The sequence below is a fragment of the Vidua macroura genome, assembly GCF_024509145.1.
Source record: "Vidua macroura isolate BioBank_ID:100142 chromosome W unlocalized genomic scaffold, ASM2450914v1 whyW_random_scaffold_30, whole genome shotgun sequence".
Lineage (NCBI taxonomy): Eukaryota > Metazoa > Chordata > Aves > Passeriformes > Viduidae > Vidua > Vidua macroura.
The window spans coordinates 3178-21411 of NW_026530534.1; the positions used below are offsets into that span (position 1 = coordinate 3178).

Genomic DNA, 18234 nt, shown 5'->3' on the forward strand with positions numbered 1-18234 from the left:
ATCTGAGCAGCAAATGGAGTGGGCTTGTTAGTATGAAAACAAGAATACTCAGGGTATACTCCCTTGGTAAATATTTCCCACCACTCAGATCCAAAACTGACCCACCGATTTTCCAATTCTCCTATCCTTAGCACAGTTTCAGTTAGTTTTCGCTGAGTTTTATAGCACTCAGTACAAACCCCAATTGGTGGTCTTCCCCTCTGGCAATGGACCCACCACCGTTCTTGGCAAATTTTACATATAAAGCACACAAAAGGATAACAATCTCCACAACCTTCCTTATTACAAATCACTATATAGTCTTTAGCTAGTTTGTAATTGTATCCCTTTTGCTCCCCCTTATGGTTGATTTGGATAATGTCCACAGAGTTCATTAGTTTTTCTTAAGAGTCGCTTTTAAGTTCCCAGGCTGGCTAGTCACTCTCCACTGGTTATTTGTGGCAACCGGGCCTTTCACTCGGCTGGCGTGAGTCCACCCCTTTTCAGCCGTCCTGACTGCCGTTTTTGTGGTAAGCAAAACAAGAAAAGGACCTTCCCAGCATGAAGTTAAGGAATCTTCCTTCCAAGACTTAATAAGTACTTGATCCCCTGGTTTTATCTTATGGATTGTGATATCCAGAGGTGGTCTCTGTGCCAACACTCCTTTCTTCCTCAATTCCTGCCTTCTGCTCATAATTTGGGTGATGTAAAATTTAATATGAGAATCTTTTAGGCAGGGGTGATCTGTGGGGGCTTCCATATCATAAGGCATTCCAAATAGCATTTCAAATGGAGAGATTTCCACATCAGTTCGGGGTTGAGTTCGAATGTTCAATAAGGCAAGAGGTAAGCACTTAACCCATGACATTTTTGTTTCCAGCATTAACTTTGTGAGTTGTTTTTTTTTTTAATTTTTCCATTCATCCTTTCCACCCTCCCCGAGCTCTGTGGATGCCATGGGGTGTGATATTTCCATTGAGTTCCCAAAGCTGTCAGGACATCTTTTGCAATTTTAGAGGTGAAATGGGGTCCCCGGTCCGAGTCTAAACACTCAATTAATCCATACCGGGGGATAATTTGCTCTAATAATACTTTTACCACAGTGTTCGAAGTAGCTCGGGCCGTAGGATAAGCTTCCACGTAATGGGTTAAGTGGTCTACCAGTACCAATAGATATTTATACCTCCCCACTTTTGGTAATTCTGTAAAATCTATTTGTATATGTGAAAAGGGTCGTTGTGCCAGTTCCCTTCCGCCCATTGGTCTTTCTCTTAATTGTTGTTTATTTATTCTTTGACAGGTTAAACATTGTTGGGTCACCTGTTTTGCAAGATTATAGACCCCTATGCACATATATTTAATTGCAAATTGGTCAACCAGGGCTTGAGTTCCCCAGTGGGTTTTCTCATGGATTGCTTGCAGGACCCTCATTGCCATTCCTTTTGGGAGTACCTCTCGCCCATCCGGTAGTATCCACTTGCCTCCCTCTTTTTCCTTCACCCCCATTTGGTTTAGTTTTTGTTTTTCCTGTACCGTGAAGGCTAACACATGGTTAATGGGTCCATAGAACCAGCAATGTTTCTCTTGGGGGTCTTCACAGGCGCACTGTATCGAATCAATTCCGTATGCATCCCAACAAGCCCAACATGGTTCTTCCTCTAAGTCAGCTCCACAAGTGGAGCAATCTTCCCTTCGTGTGACCACCCCCTTATATGGTTTTAAACTCATTAGAGCTGCCTTTTTCGCCTCCTGGTCAGCTAAGTTGTTTCCCCGTACTGAGTTTCCCATCCCCACTTGATGTCCTTTTACATGAACAATAGCTATTCTTTCTGGACCTCTCAAGGCCTGGAGCACTTTTCCGAATTAATTCCCCATGTATCAACCCCTTTCCCTGTGAATTGATAAGTCCCCTTTCTTCCCAAATTTTACCAAATGTATGAACCACCCCATAAGCATATTTTGAATCAGTATAAATGGTCCCAACCTTTCCTTTTAGTAGTTCTAAAGCTCTGAGTACTGCATACAATTCACATGCTTGTGCTGACCAGCTGGGACTAAGAGGACCAGATTCTATTTTCTTAAGAATCTTCCCATCCACAATAGCATACCCAGATTTCCTTTTCCCTTCAAGGACCCGACAGGATCCATCTATATAATATCGATATCCTTCTTCTAATTCCTCCTCTTTGAGATCTGGTCTTATTTTTGTTAGTTCCTCTATTTGCAAAAGACAATCATGAGTTAGTCCCACAACTGGTTCCCCATATAGAAACTGGGCTGGATTTTGTAAGCTTGTGGTTTCAATACTTAACCTAGGAGAAGAAATTAGGATGCCTTCATACTTTAGGAGTCTGGCATCTGTTATCCATTTATCCGTTTTTTGTTGTAGTACTCCACGGATGTTATGAGGAGATAGAGCCTTCAGTTCACTCCCAAAAGTTATTTTTCCTGCTTCTTCTACCAAAAGGGCCGCAGCCACTATCGATTGCAGACAGGTAGGCCACCCTCGACTAACAGGGTCGAGAAGCTTTGAAAGATATGCCACTGGTTTCTTTCCTCCAGCCCATTCCTGGGCTAACACCCCGTACGCCACCCCTTCTTTGACATTAATGAATAAAAAGAATGGTCTTTTTAGATCCGGGAGGCTGAGAACCGGGGCATTGACCAATTCAGTTTTTAATGATTTTAACCGGGTCTCATCCTCGGAGCTCCATTTTAATAGCCCGTCTGTTGTTAATTTTTCATACAGAAATTTAACTTTCCCACTAAAATTTTCAATCCATTGTCTGCAATACCCAAAAAGTCCCAGTAACTGTCGAACCTGCCTTTTAGTTTTTGGAGCTTCCAGGGAAAGTATTCCCTGGACTCTATCAGTATCCAATTTCTTAGTCCCCTGAGTCAGCCAGTGTCCGAGGTACTTAACTTCCTCTTCCACGAATTGTAATTTCGACTTTGAAACTTTGAGTCCCTTAAGGCTTAAATAATTTAGGAGTTTTATAGTTTCTTCCCTTACTCTTTCTTCTTCTTTCCCTGCAATTAATAAATCATCTACGTATTGTATAAGCACAGTCCCCTCCCCCTGTGAATATTCTGCCAATATTTGTTCCAGAGCTTGCCCAAACAAATTTGGGGATTCAGTAAACCCCTGGGGAAAGACTGTCCACCTCAATTGTTGTTTTCTATGTGTATCCGGGCCTTCCCATTCAAAAGCAAAATAATCTCTAGAAGTTTCCTTAAGGGGACAGGCCCAAAAAGCATCTTTAAGATCTATTACACTATACCACTGGTTTTCTGGGCCAAGTTGGCTTAAAATAGTATGTGGATTGGCTACGACCGGGAATCATTCAACTGTTCTTTTATTGATTTCCCGCAAGTCATGCACCAATCTGTAACTGCCATTCGGTTTCTTTATCGGCAGGATGGGGGTATTGAAAGGGGACATGCAGGGTTCTAAAAGTCCCTTTTCCAAAAGTCTCTTTATTTCTGTTTTTAGTCCTTCCCTCCCCTCCTTGGGTATGGGATATTGCCGAATCCTGACAGGGATTTCTGGGCTCCTGATAGTTACCTCAAAGGGTTCAATATTTAATTTCCCCACACTGTCGGGGGTATACCAAACTTCTGGGTTAATCTTTTTCTCGTCTTCAGCCCGGAGAGAATATAGTTTTACTGTTAGTTCTCCTTTTTTTGCCTCTATCCCTATCCCCAACTCGACCATCAAATCTCTCCCTAACAGATTATAATCAGCTTCTGGAACTAATAAAAATGACCCAATTCCTAATTTAGAATCACTCTCTAAAAGTACATGTTTAATTACAGGTACTCCAAAGGGTTCTCCTTTGGCCCCAATAACCTGTACTATTTCAGGTGAAACCTTACACCCTTGGGGAAGGGTCTGAATGGTCGATCTTTCCGCTCCTGAGTCCACAAGGAACTCATATTCTTGTTGCTAGGGACCTATTTTTAGTTTTACCAGGGGCTCTGCTGTTTTCTTGGTCCCCAGCACATAGAGCCCCTGACCCCCCTAATCTTCTTTGAACTGTTCCTCATCAGCAATCCGCTGCCGACACTCTCTCCTCATGTGTCCCTTCTTCCCACAATAGAAACAGACAATGCTCTCTCCACCTCTCGACTTCCCTTCAAACCGACTTCGCTGGGCGTCAGTGTGACCTCGGGACTGACCTCCAGTTCTTCTTTGGGGATTCTGTTGTCCCTCCCTTACTGCTGCCAACATGATTTTAGACTGCTTTTTAAAACTCTCATCTTCTCTCCTAACATACACCTTTTGAGCCTCTCGCAACAACTCATCCAATCCTCAGACAACCCAAATACGGGCCAATATAGTTGGTCTCCCCTTATTTGCTTACCTCCCCAAATTTCCATACAATAATGGATCATTTTAACCTTATCTTTTCCTTTTCTAGAAGGAAAGGCATCCCAATACTTTACCATTAAGCCTAGTGGACTTTCCTCTGGGATCTGAGGAAGTTTTACCGAGATTCTCCCACCCATGGGTTCAGCAGATTTACTTTTTCTCTGACCCATCTTCTAGAGTGCCTTCTCACACTCAACACAAACAATACGACAGTCGCTTCCCCCAATTCGTGGCCCAATCCGTCGCCGGATATGGGAAACGCACTACTATGGGGTCCACACTCACTTGGGGAATCTGAGCTGCCAGTTCCCCTCTCACACACACGTTCGCATTCGCTACACTCCAGGACTCCCACCCCTGACCGAGCGACCGAGCGGACCGGACTACTCACGTCTTTCTGGCGCCTCCGTTTCTCGACCGGGGCTTCACCCTGTGTGTCTTCTCACTCACCTCACTCACCCCGGAACTACACACCCCTAAACGATTCTTAATGACCCCGTTTCCGGGGTCGAGGCTTTGTCCCTTTCACACGTACTCTGGAGCCCGCTTGTACGGGGCCCACCGAGCACACACACTTATACCAAATTAGTAAGCCGAAAATTGTGGAAGTTTCTCTGGGGATCCCCCGCCCCAGGAACTTTGACGCTGTCCACCTCCACGTCTGGGTTAGGCCCGCTTGCTCTCCTCCTAACCCAGGGGCCTCTCCACCGAGGGTAACTCAACGCCGAGGGGGTGCAGCTCTCCCCCTCCTACGTCACCCAACCCTGGAAAAAAGAGGCCCACCACCCACCGGGGGCTACTTACGCTTCCTGCGTGTTTACTCTTCCGCGGTTCTTCGTGCACAAAGATTAACGGGGGTAACTTTGCTTGCTACTGAGTTTTAGGTTCGTCAGTAAAGGCCCAAGGAGGAAGCCCCCCCCTTAGGGCCACCGCAAAAAGGCGGTGGGGCGCCTCACCCTAGTGGGGCCTCCCTCCCGGGTTTCCTTTATCCGAGTCACGGCACCAAATTGTGATAAATTGAGGCGAATAATTTGATTCAGCCTTTTTAAGGTCAATTAGAATTTTATTAATTACAGCAAGCAGTAGCAAGCAAAAACAGCGCTGGGTGGGTAAGGGTCTCCAAGTCGCCCCTCCTGCAGTGTCCCACACTGCAGTGCCCCACACCCCACTCCCCTTATTCAGTCTCTTTTATAGTTTCTTGGAGGTTTCTTCATTCGTGTCTCTTGCGATAGCGGTGGGCGTAGCTTGAGCATCCCTCTGCATCGTCTCTGCGTTGTGTCGAGGCAGGTGATCGTTGGTTTCACAATCGGCTCCGGACAGTGATGGGCATACCCGGAGCACTCCTACGTGTCTGGTGGCCGTTGCCTGGAGGTCGCTGATTTCATAATCAGCTCCGGCCATCCCCCAACGTCCTTAGCCTGTGTCTGCAAGAAAAGCTAAGAAAAGCTCCCTATATGGTGATTAATCATACTTGTGATCTTGCGTTTTGCAATATGTCTATAGCCTTGTAATATGCCTGTAGCCTTGCGGTTTGTAGCAGTTGCTTCTTTATTGTCCTTTTTTAGTAAAACCCACAAGTTGCTGTTTCCCAACTTCACAGATGCTTCCCCTATCTCCTAACAAGCAAGCTAGTCCCTCATACTTTAATTTTATATTTCCTCCTTTAATATTCCAATTCTTTTGATGAACAAACAAGTTACCACAGTTTATCACATGTTGATAAGGAAAACCATAAATTCCTCTTCTCTGGAAAATTTAGGGGTTTCTGTAATTGTTATCTCTGTGTGAAGAATTCCTTGATTATCTTCTCCTTTTCTAATAAAAAGAATATCTCACACACATAGTTTCTATTTTAACTACTAAAGCTTAATTTTGATTACAAAACTACATTTACTAGATTATTTAGATATTAATACAGCATAACTTCCCAACCTAGCATAATACATATAGTAAATATCTGCGTAGAGCCATATAATATGCATTTTTCACACCAAGTGGTTGGCGTTTTTCACAACATCATATTCCTTTTGTTCATTTCCAGAGCACAGGCGAGATGCCAGCACTTCTCTGCCGCACTTTTCTTCTACTACTCAGCTGCTACATTGAGACGGGCGGTCAGGAGTGCAAGCACTCACAGCTCCCAGAAAGTGATGGTCACTCCCCCAGCTACCCCCTGCCACACACCACCACCCTCTGCCTCACAGCCCCTCACATTCCTGCCCTATGCCAGTGCTTCTGTACCATAATACAGACATCCCAACTTCGTGCACCTCACTACGACCTCCGCCTTTCTCAGGTTTTCATGTCCCCAGTCTAGTCTAGTCTAGCCCCGTCCCGCCGCCACTGTCCGCCTTTTACGCCCGCCGAGGGCCATTTCAAGGGCACATATATATAAAAGTATGCATCTGTTCCCCCACCGCTCAGAGGTGCGAGAGGTAAAAGGCACCCGGACACTTGAGAAGACCGGCGGGGGAAGCAATTCCCGGCATCGCCGCGCCCCGCTTCCTGGGCGGGGCTCGTCGCAATAAGAGGCGGAACGAGCTGTCGCCATTTTGGGGAGGTGGTGTCGCGTTGTGATCAGTTTTCTGCCTGCTTCAGTCTTCCCTGAAGGAGCTGTCGCTGCTATCGTCATGTTCTCCGCCCGCGTGGCTGCCTCCCTTGCCCGCTCCCTGCCTCGGCAGGCCGGCCTGGTGAGCGCGTTCTCCCCTCCCTGCAGTGAGCGAAGGTGGTGGGTGAGAGGCGGCCGCCGCCATCTTGGGGGCCGCGGTGACATTGAGAGGCTGCGGCCTCCCGCTCTCGGGAGTTTGGGATGGGGGGCTCACCTTAGCGCTGGGTGTTAGCGGGGCCAGACCTACTGCTGAGAGAGCGAGGGTGCCCTTACTTCCGAGGTGGAGGCGGGGGGGGGGGGATGGGGGGGTCTAGGGGACGGCCTGCCCTTCCCCGGTGATGTCGCTTGGTGTTGTTGGGGTTCAAGTTAATGTCTGAAAGCTGCCAGATCCCAATCAAGGTTAGGTATTTGCGCTGCAAAACTTTGCCAGATAGTGTTCCCCCCCCGGTGTTAGTGGGAAAGAGCGAGGGTGTGAAGATCTGTCCCGACCTGTTCCCGCTGGTGTCCCTTGTGAAGGTGAACGGAGGAGACGCCTGCCCAGGCGTTCCGAGAAATAGCATTAACGGTGCCTGGAACTGCACTGGGAGCTTTATTTAGGACATGAGCTTATAACATTTTATTGCATTTTTTTTTGATCGTTATTTTTGCTCTCGTCTATGTTCTAGCCATACCAGAAATTTTGCAGATAATTTTTTTTTTTAGGAAGGCAAACCCTTAGAAGACACAATATTATTTCTCTCTTGTGGAGAACCGTGAGGGTTGTGGTGATTTCTTTCTGCCCCAGGCATTGGGTGTTCAGCACGAAGTTGGCAAGGGAGAGGAGATGTTGCTTTGGGATCTGCTGTGGTACTGTGGTGGTGACAGCAGTGCAATGCAGAAAAATGTGGTGAATAATTTAGAGCAATCTCTTTTACTAGCTGGCCTTGCTTAGTAGTGCTGGCCTTGGTTCCATAACTAAAACTTGTGATTGGAGTGCTGTGGAGCTAAACTCAAAACTGAGACGCATTAAATTTATAAGCTCATGATCAAAAATGTCACAGTATTATCTGTCAACCTTTTTTTTTTTTTTAAGTGAATGAGGAAATTTTACTGTTACTGAAGCAATTACTTGTTTTAGATTTCCAGAAACACCCTGGGTGCAGCATTTGTTGCCACAAGAAACCTCCATGCCTTCAAAACATGCTTTCAGAAAACTGGTGAGTCTGAGGAAGGTCTTCATATAACAGTGTGGTTTAAGAACTTGCTCTGTCAGAAAAAAGGGAATTTGAATATGGTGTGTGTATCAGTTGACAGAATGCTTGAGGACATTTATGTACTGACAGTATTTAACTGAACTTTTGCGCAGTCGCGTCCAGCAGACTTTAATAACTATTCAGATTATGCCCAAACCCAGGAGTGGTCACATGTCAGTTTACACAGTTTACCTGCTTTGTGAGGATTCCATTCAGAATTATCTTATTCTGATATTCAGAACTCTTGCAGAATTATTTGGAAAAATAAAAAGCTTCAAGTTCTAGTTTTCTGTCTTGTTTGTAACAGTATGAAGGAACAGATGACTCCCAGGCCTGCCAGTGTTTTGTCCTTTAGCATAACTTTTTGCTGCCAGCATTTTGGTGTTTAGAGAAAACAGTGGCCTTGCATTGCTGTGTTTTTAATAGTGGTTCATATACAATTTTCAAAGTGGCTTGGGGTTATTAAATGTATTAGGAAATTAAAATTTCACAAATTTATTTACTGTTTCCTGGCTGGAGAAATGAAGGGTTTTTGGAGGTACACTGCTGAACAAGTTTGAGGAATGTGGAGAATACATTTTTACAGCTTATATTGAACAAGTTGCTTCTTAAATGTATCAAGTTCATTTAAATATATTTGGATCTTGGATTACAAATCACAGGGTGTTTTGATGCCTCCACTTTAAGTAACCTCTGCAAGTGGAGTGATAATGTCTGTTCTTAGCCTAAGACTAATTATTTAATTTCTTTCTAGAGGGAGAGATTGTTAATAGTGTAAGACATCATGAAGGAAACTGGTAACTAAACAGTCATCAATGTTTTAATTGAAGCTGTAGTGTAATTATGTGTTGAAAGTGCTTTTCTTAGCTGGGAATACAGCAGCTGTTATTTATCTTATGCATCTAGCATGTTGCTTGCTAGACCTTGTGGCATACCAGAGAGGGCACCTTGGCCTGTGAATTCAAGACAAGCTTACTGAATTCATATCTTGCCTTAATGTGCTAAGTCAGGTATAAAATGTCTCTTTCCAGGTACTGCTGAGGTATCCTCTATTCTTGAGGAACGTATTTTGGGAGCTGACACCTCTGCTGAACTTGAGGAAACTGGTCGTGTGCTCTCAATTGGTGATGGTATTGCCCGCGTGTATGGCCTAAGAAATGTCCAAGCAGAAGAAATGGTTGAATTCTCTTCTGGACTGAAGGTAGGCTTTCACTAAAGCAGTTTGTTTAGCCTAGAAATATATTTTTTAAAAAATAAAGACTTTTAAAGGAGAATGAGACTGTTCTTGGAGGTACCCATATAAACCTCTTGCAAACTTCATTTCAACTTTAATAAGTAGTAACTAATTAATGTAATGCTACAAAAAGCACATATTCTTTGAATTCATAACACTTTGCTTTCAGTGTCTGGTTTTTGGCTAACATTTAAATTTTGTGTGTCTTCATCTAGGAAGTAGAAGAACTAATCTGCTATTGGATTTTGTTTTCTTTGGTTTCATGCTGGCTTTTTTGTTTACTGTTGAATAACAGCCTTGTCTTATATTAGAATACAAAAGCTGTCTGACTGTTCTGAGAGTACTGCAACAGCTCTTATAATATTTTTAATAACCTAACTTGCCTTGGCCAGAGAAATAAGCTAGCATTTTTCCCTCATACAATTCCTAGACAAGAGATAAATGTTGTATTTGAATCCTGCTTATCCTTTCTGTTCTTTTTAGAGACATAAATGACAATGCTAGACTGCTGCAGTATAATTATGTGGTAAGTTGAAGGCTTAGGCAGGCAGGTTCTCTAACCAATATGGAAATAGATGCATTGTTCATAAAAGCAGAACATTGACTATTGTTACAAATAAGATTGAGGTAGATTATGTGGCATACTTTACACTGTAGAATGATCACATTGATATTGAACTGTGACAGTTTTTGTAGATGTTGGTATGGGTTTTCTCAGGATAATGTGACCTTTGTCCTAGGGTATGTCCTTGAATTTGGAGCCCGACAACGTTGGTGTTGTTGTGTTTGGTAATGACAGACTGATCAAGGAGGGGGATGTAGTGAAGAGGACTGGTGCCATTGTGGATGTTCCAGTTGGAGAAGAGCTGCTGGGCCGTGTTGTAGATGCCCTGGGTAATCCAATTGACGGGAAGGTAAATGTAACTAGGTGCTTACTACCTCTGCTTGTATCTATGTGATACAGACTGCAACAGTTTCTTTCCTCTTTTTAAGGGTTCTATTGCATCTAAGACACGTAGGAGAGTTGGCTTAAAGGCTCCTGGGATCATTCCCAGAATCTCTGTGCGTGAACCTATGCAGACTGGGATTAAGGCTGTAGACAGCTTGGTGCCAATTGGTCGTGGCCAGCGTGAACTGATAATTGGTGACAGGCAGACTGGGTAAGTTAAATGCCCAAGCCAATAAAGTTTCCTTTAAGAGAGACTTGAGTGCAGTGTGCACCATTGTACAGAACTGAACACAAAACTGTGTAGGGGTTGGGAGAACTGCAGGCAGCTTAACTTATCAACCTCTGTATTACCCAGGAAAACTTCAATTGCAATTGACACAATAATCAACCAGAAACGTTTTAATGATGGGACAGATGAGAAGAAGAAGCTGTACTGTATCTATGTTGCAATTGGCCAGAAGAGATCTACTGTTGCTCAGCTGGTGAAGAGGCTCACTGATGCAGGTACAGATTTTTGAAGGTGGTTGAGCCTGGTAACTAGTGACATCCTGTTCTCATTATAATGCTGAATACTGCTGTGACCTCTCCTAGCTCCAAGTATAGACAGAATTCCTTTTTTGATTAAATGAATGAACTACTTTTGTGGACAAGAAGTCTTTCTAGGTATCTGGGGGGAAAACAACCCCTTATTTTTGCTCCATCACATTACAAGACTATTTTGAGGTCTCAAAACTGCTGAATTTCTTCTGGAAAAGTCAGCCTATTTTTTTTTTTTCCTAGCAGAGTTGAGAGGTTCCTCTTGGCAGGCCTGGTGACAAGCTATGGCCTACAAGTATTTATATGGACTTGATGTGTTTCATATGCATGTAAGTGTGAATGACAGTTAAAAATTTAAGTGGAGAGACTTGACTGCCCAAACATAAGGGATTAAATGATAGCATCTTTTCAGGAACAGTTGACCAAGGCTGCATATGTAACAGGGCAACAAACATGTTCATCTAGTATAGTGGACTTTCCTGTAACAACGTAGTGATGCTGCCTGGGCTTGCTTTAGCAACTTATTACTTCACATGTTTGTTGTATTTGCTGATTACAGGCATGGTGAGGTAATATACTCAGTGGTGTGTTTCTCCAATTCTTTCCAGATGCCATGAAGTACACTATTGTGGTGTCTGCCACAGCATCTGATGCAGCACCCCTTCAGTATCTGGCTCCCTATTCAGGCTGCTCCATGGGTGAATACTTCAGAGACAATGGAAAACACGCGTTAATCATCTATGACGACTTGTCTAAGCAGGTCAGGAAACATTGTTTATAGGCCTCATAGTCTAACATTGGTGTTTGTAGCTGTAAGATCACCTCAAGTTTAGGAATCCAAAATGTTAAATGAGTTTCTGAGGTCTGAAAGCTTTCTTTATACCGTGCAGGCTGTTGCCTATCGTCAGATGTCTCTGCTGCTGCGTCGTCCACCTGGCCGTGAAGCCTACCCAGGTGATGTGTTCTACCTGCACTCTCGACTGCTGGAAAGAGCAGCCAAAATGAATGACTCCTTTGGAGGCGGCTCTCTGACTGCCTTGCCTGTAATTGAAACTCAGGCTGGTGATGTGTCTGCTTACATTCCAACCAATGTCATTTCCATCACTGATGGACAGGTAAGACTTCTTCACATCCCAGTATACATCTTTGTTATTTACTGTCAGGTCTCTGAGGAGACATCCAAGCTTCTGACCAAGATAATAAAACAATTCTCTCTCTTACAGATTTTCTTGGAAACTGAGTTGTTCTACAAAGGTATCCGTCCAGCCATCAATGTTGGTCTGTCTGTGTCCCGTGTAGGTTCTGCTGCTCAGACCAGGGCTATGAAGCAGGTAAGCATAAAACTACTGCTTCTCTTGCTAGAGATGAGTAGTGTGTAGGCCTTCCAACCTATTTCACTCTAAAGAGCTGTGACTAGAGAGGGAATAAAGCTTTGGATTCCTTAGTGTTATGAAACTGTAAAAGAACAAACTTTGGGGATCTCTTTGATATTTCCATTACTTGTTGGGTGAGGTGGGGGAGAAAGGAAAATAGTATCTGCATGAAGATGTAGGATTATGTTTCCGTATGCTGAGCTGGGTACTGATTAACTAGAAATAGAGAATGCTCTCTTAACCCTGTGCTTTTAGTCCATATCTGGAATTAGAGGTTTAATATCAATGCTCACTGTTTTAGGGAGGCATGCATATATTAAAAAGTGGGATATTTAGAAATGCAAATAATCATCTGTCAGAATCTTTGGATTCACTTTTCTGGTATAGAAAGTAAAGCTGACTTGTGACAACTGTCATCTGAAGATAACCTGCAAACTCCTAGATACCTTTAAAAGGTGATCAAACTCAGTCTCATCTGTATCTTGTGTTGTAGGTGGCAGGTACCATGAAGCTGGAATTGGCTCAGTATCGTGAAGTAGCTGCCTTTGCCCAGTTTGGCTCTGATTTGGATGCTGCTACACAACAGCTGCTGAACCGTGGCGTACGTCTGACAGAGCTTCTCAAACAAGGACAGTATGGTGAGTGTCTTGAACTTAAAAAGCCTGAATTTCACATTAGTCTCTTGTGCTAACAAGATTGGTCTTTGTGGGAGCATTTACCATGTCCATTCTGTGCACATGGTAAATGCAGACTTGCTTGAACCATGTTGTATATATGCAGTTGATCTTCAAAGGAAGGACTGCATAGTACTGGTGTGTCCTGATGTGAGAGTTACTGATGGCATGAGTGCTCTCTTTTCTGCAGTTCCCATGGCTATTGAGGAACAGGTTGCAGTCATCTATGCTGGTGTAAGAGGTCACTTGGACAAGCTGGAGCCCAGCAAAATTACTAAATTTGAGAGTGCTTTCCTAGCTCATGTACTGAGCCAGCACCAGGCTCTCCTATCCACAATCAGGTATGATTTATCCTGCTTCATCCCAAGGATATTGATTTGATGGCTGGAGTGCAGATAATGGTCCCTGAACTGTTAATTTAGTGTATCCCAGAACATCAGGCCTTAAGCTGCCTGTACCAGAAGTGGAAATTAAATCAGCCTTCCAGTTGTCCAGAGCGCACCTTCATGACTTTAGTTCTTAGGAAATCCAGTTGATGCTTAAAATGGAGAAGGGGTCTTATGTTAGTAGTACAAATTCATGCATCAAACAGAAATGTTATAATTCATCTACTAATTTTGTTAGAAATGGGAAGGTTTGCTGTGAAGTCTTTTTCTTTGTCTTAGGGATTGACCATCTAGCTATTTCTGTGTCGGAAGTTTAACTAAACTCTTTCAACAGGACTGAAGGGAAGATCTCTGACCAGACAGAAGCTAAGTTGAAGGAAATAGTCACAAGTTTCCTGGCTACTTTTGAGGCATAAACATAAAACTGTTCAAACAGACCAGGCTCTTGTGATCCAGTGCTCCAGTTCAGTCAAAGATTTAAAAGTATGTGCAACTTGAATGTACAGATCTCAATGAGAATAAAAGTTCCTATGTAAAAAGGCTTGTATATTCTGATTGCCTTCTGCCTAGCTGCTTTCACCTTTAAAACTGCGGAGGACTCCCTGTGACATGTACTTACTTAAAAGAACTCTGAAAAATTGGGGGCATCTTAACTCCCCAGCTGGATCAAACTCCCCTTACATGAACGAGGAGGTGTAGCAGTTAGTTTCTGGAGCTATGACTACAGTTCTCATTGTGCCAGAGTTGAGGGTTACTCTTGGAGTTTTCATGCTTTTTGCCAGGCAGCTCATCTCTGAGAAAGGCATTCAGCTGGGGAAACAGTTTATGTTGTCTTGTCATGGGTGGTAACTAGTTGGACCTCACAGGAATCTCTAACAGCCTGATACTGTTACAGAGTATTTCTTAGAATTGCTGTCAAACCTATCCTGGGGCCTGGCTTTTGCAGGATAAGTTCTCTCGGAACTGAGGTCCTTGTGTCTCAGGACTGTTCTGGTTTGAAAGCAAAACCAGTGAGAGACTCCAAGTCAGAAATACAATTTATTGGGAAAAGGGAAAAGAAACAAAATACATGCAATAATACAAAAGGAAAACCACTGACAGAGTCATAATACAACCTGACACCCCTTTGGCCAGCATGTTGGTAGCAGTCCAAATTGGAGTGGCTGCAGTCCTCCTGGAGTGGCAGATGTGGTTCTGTTGGAGCAGTGATCCTGTAGAAAGGGTGTAGTCTTCCCCTGAAGGTCCAGTGGAAAACCCCAGCTGTTTCCTCTTGGGAACCTGTGGAAAGGCTGGCTCTGCTGTCCCCAAAACCCAGATTATATCCAGTTAGGAATGCTTGACTCCTCCCTCTGGACGAAGCATCCCACAATGGGATGTTATAGTTCTTAGCAGTCAAGAAGTGACATTCAATAGCCTACTATCAGCAGATGTCTCCCCTGAGAGAGGATTGGTTGTGAAAGAGATAAGGAAAACTGCTCACTTAACAGAAAACAACCGCTACACAGATGGCAATAGAAAACATCTTGCTTCTCAATCTGGGACAGGACAACTGTAGTTAACTCTAATTCTGTCTGTAAACTGTCAGCAATTGTTAGTGAGTGGGAGGGAGGTTATATACCAGAACATTGCTTTAATTTCCCAACTTCTGCATGCCATGTGAGGCATTAGATTCCAGTGTTAGACCTATCTGGGATGTAGAAAAGTTAAAAGTTGCTCTACTTTGTGTGGTGTATTCAACTTCGCCTGGTACACTGGAGCTTTGTCCTTAATCCTTGATGAGCTTTTGTACTGCAGTTACCTGTGATCAAGACTGCTCTTGAGGCTGTTCACTGTTCTCAGTTAATTTCCTTCACAGGAGCATCTTGCCTCCCAGTTCAAACCTGCTATGTTACTAGCAGCTAGAAGCATTCTCACACAGTTCCAGGCTAACAATCTGCTCTGTTGTACTGGGTCTGAGGTAAAGTTCACAGCCCTCACAGTTCTATGCTTTGCATTAGTAGTTGAAAGGGTGTTGATAACAGACCAGTGTTTTGGCTACTGCTGAGCAATGCTGTCCCTCTGACATTCCTTCTCCCATCACAGGGATGGGAGTGGGCAAGATCTTGGGAGGGGACACAATCATGCCAGCTGACTCAAATTAGCCAAAGGGATATTCCATACTGCTGCCTTTTGGGACTACCTAAAAACAGAGGCCAGACAAAATTAAGGGACTAAAAAGTGGTTTTATTTATTGAAGGGCCTTCAGGTACATTTTGGGCAGATGAAGCCTCCCCCAGGGACTACACCCAAAAAAATGGATGATGGGTCACAGGTTTTCATACTTTTATAAGTTTGATCCATTTGCATATAGGGGGTTAATCTTCTGATTACAGCTTCCAGTAATGAAGTAATTTACCCTAAGTTTGCTCTCCCTTCAACTCACTTTTTTTTACATTTCTCAGGGCCTGAGACAGTAAGGTGTCCTTGATTCCCAGGCCTAGAGAGGAATTGTTTTGTCTGACCAAAATGGGGAAACAGTAACTAACTGTATATGGAGTTTAGAGTTATACACTAAAGAATTGCAGAATTACAAATATATGAAAAATACAAAAGCTAAAATCCTAAGGCATCAATACCATATGATGTCAGCTCAGATATATAAAGCTAAGGGAGAGAAAAGGAAAGAGAGGTATTCATGATTCTTCAAAGTTTTCCTTCCAGAGGAATCATTATGTGTGCTGAAGCCCTGCTTCCCAGGAAGTGTCCGAACATCACTGCTGATGGGAAGTAGAGCTTGACTATCCTTTAGCATATGCATGCACAGACTCTCGCTTATTTCTTTCCTTTCGCTGTAATAAAACTGCCTTATCTCACCCACTGGTTGTTCTCCATCTTATTCTCTCCCCTGTCCCATTAAGAAAGGGAGTGATAGAACAGCTTAGTGGGCACTTGGCACGCAGACAAGGTCAACCTGCTACATCTGTTAATGGCCTGAGTGTTTGGAGTATGAGCTCTGAAGTACAGGAAACAAAAGAACACTTCTTTTTGGCCCAGGAATGTCAGACATCTTTCTGGGGAGAGCTGGCATGTTAAAGTAGGGAGGCCATGGAAAGTCAGCTGTTGTAGCCCCTTTAGGCCATGCTGATGTGGATTCGTATTGACAGCTTGTGCCTTCTTGGGAGTGTGGACAGGATTAGTCTGGTTTAAATCAGCCTCAGGCTACAATTAAGCAGATTGGTTTCACTAAGTGGAAAATGCTTTTTTTTACATTACTGTACTGTTTTAGCTATTCACATGTTAAAGCAGGCAGCAGGTGTGACTCAGGCTTTCCAGCACAGTGTCCTATCTCAGCTGCTTTCATCTTTAAGCACTGTTTAGAGGTTGTTTACCTGGCCTCTCCTCTTGGTCAGCAGCCCATAATAAACTATGAGTAAGAGCAGGATCTGTATTGTGAAGGAGGGTTGTGTCTTATGAGAAGTAGCTGAGGGAGCTGGAGGTGTTTAGCCTGGAGAAAAGGAGGCTCAGGGGCACCTTTTTGTGCTCTACAACCACCTGAAAGGAGGTTGTAGCAAGGTGGAAGTTGGTCCCTTCTCCTAAGTAACAAGTGACAGAACAAGGGGAAATGGCCTCCAGGTGCACCAGGGAAGGTTTAGATTGGATATTAGAGAAATTTCTTCACTGAATAGGTGGTCAGGCATTGGAACAGGCTGCCCAGGGAAGTGGTGGAGTCACCATCCCTGGAGGGATTTAAAAGATGCGTAGATGTGGCACTTGAGGACATGGTTTAGTGGTGGGCGTGGCAGTGCTGGGTTAATGGTTGGACTCAATGATCTTGGAGGACTTATCCAACCTAAACAATTCTGCAATTCTATGAAACCTTTCCAAAATACTCTGGCAACCCCATGCTAAGCCAGCTGGGGAAAGCACTGCAGGTTGTATGGGCATGGCCATGCAGCTGCTGGCTGTGTTGCTCATCCTCTGCTCTGCATTTCCTTTGGGAAACTGTGTTGGTTAATTGAGTTCAGCTATCACTAGTGGGTTTCTCCCATGGCATGCTGTTGGGGAAGATGAAATAGCAAAGCCCTATAAATATGATGGCCTGGCAAAAGAGTCAGAAAATACAGGTATTGAGATGAAAACAAGGTTTGAAATACCAAACCTTAATTACTGAGCATCTCGAAAACAATAATACAGCCAAGCTGAAAGCAATCCCCCCTTCTGATAGATCCAAAGGTCAAATGGAATGTTCTGTATCACCCCCCAATGTATGGTTCATCCCATACCTGTAACCCTCCCCTGAAGTATCAGGTATCTGTAACCCCATTGGGCCAAGTCCTGTCCCAGCTCACCTTGAAGCCCCCTGATAAGATGTGGCTGAGGGACCGGACTTCCTCTTGGACCTTCCTCTTGGGACGCTCACCTGGGATCCTCTCTCTCTCTCTCTCTCCCCCCGCTCCCCCTGGGCCTGCCACGAGTTGCGGCTGGCAACTCCAAGCAGGGCCCTTCACCCTTTACAATAAACCATATGTTCTAAAGACCTGGCTTCAGAGATCCTTCATCCCCACCCATCCAAACCATCCAGGAGCCCAGCAGTCCCCGCAGCATGCCAATACTGATACCTTGTGTTCCCCCTGATCTCACCCATCTGCAGCAGCACACTGACGGCAATTGACGAAAGAGATGTGGACTCCATGGTTTGCACACATGAAGCCATTTATTGATTCGCAAAGCTGAGCTTATATATCTTTTCAGCTGTAACTAAAAATAGCACAACTATAACATTTATGTAACTAGGTAACATTGCTTAATTCAAAGCCTTGTACAGACTAGCGCAGGTATGTGAAATCTTACATAATTTCTGCTTACTAAGCACATCGTACCAAGCACACTGCTAACTTCTGTATTCCTTCT

At 44.0% G+C, this 18234-nt stretch overlaps 1 protein-coding gene across 1 annotated transcript; it reads left to right on the forward strand.

Annotated features, from left to right (window-relative positions):
• Window positions 1-6875: 6875 nt before the first annotated feature.
• On the forward strand, window positions 6876-13883 carry LOC128822721 (ATP synthase subunit alpha, mitochondrial). The gene is made up of 12 exons (XM_054004537.1): window positions 6876-7041; window positions 8077-8155; window positions 9223-9392; window positions 10166-10339; window positions 10419-10585; window positions 10730-10878; window positions 11520-11671; window positions 11802-12026; window positions 12135-12242; window positions 12778-12922; window positions 13149-13299; window positions 13679-13883. The coding sequence occupies exons 1-12, from the start codon at window positions 6982-6984 to the stop codon at window positions 13758-13760; spliced, it is 1662 nt and encodes a 553-aa protein (XP_053860512.1). The 5' UTR covers window positions 6876-6981; the 3' UTR covers window positions 13761-13883.
• Window positions 13884-18234: the final 4351 nt, after the last annotated feature.

What these genes read in the sequence shown, in the direction of transcription:
- LOC128822721 (XM_054004537.1), top strand. Translation starts at nt 6,982, where the DNA reads ATGTTCTCCGCCCGCGTGGCTGCCTCCCTTGCCCGCTCCCTGCCTCGG. An exon ending in ATTGGTGACAGGCAGACTGG is followed by an intron (nt 10,586 to 10,729) that starts GTAAGTTAAATG and finishes TGTATTACCCAG; the next exon opens with GAAAACTTCAATTGCAATTG. An exon ending in TCTCAAACAAGGACAGTATG is followed by an intron (nt 12,923 to 13,148) that starts GTGAGTGTCTTG and finishes TCTTTTCTGCAG; the next exon opens with TTCCCATGGCTATTGAGGAA.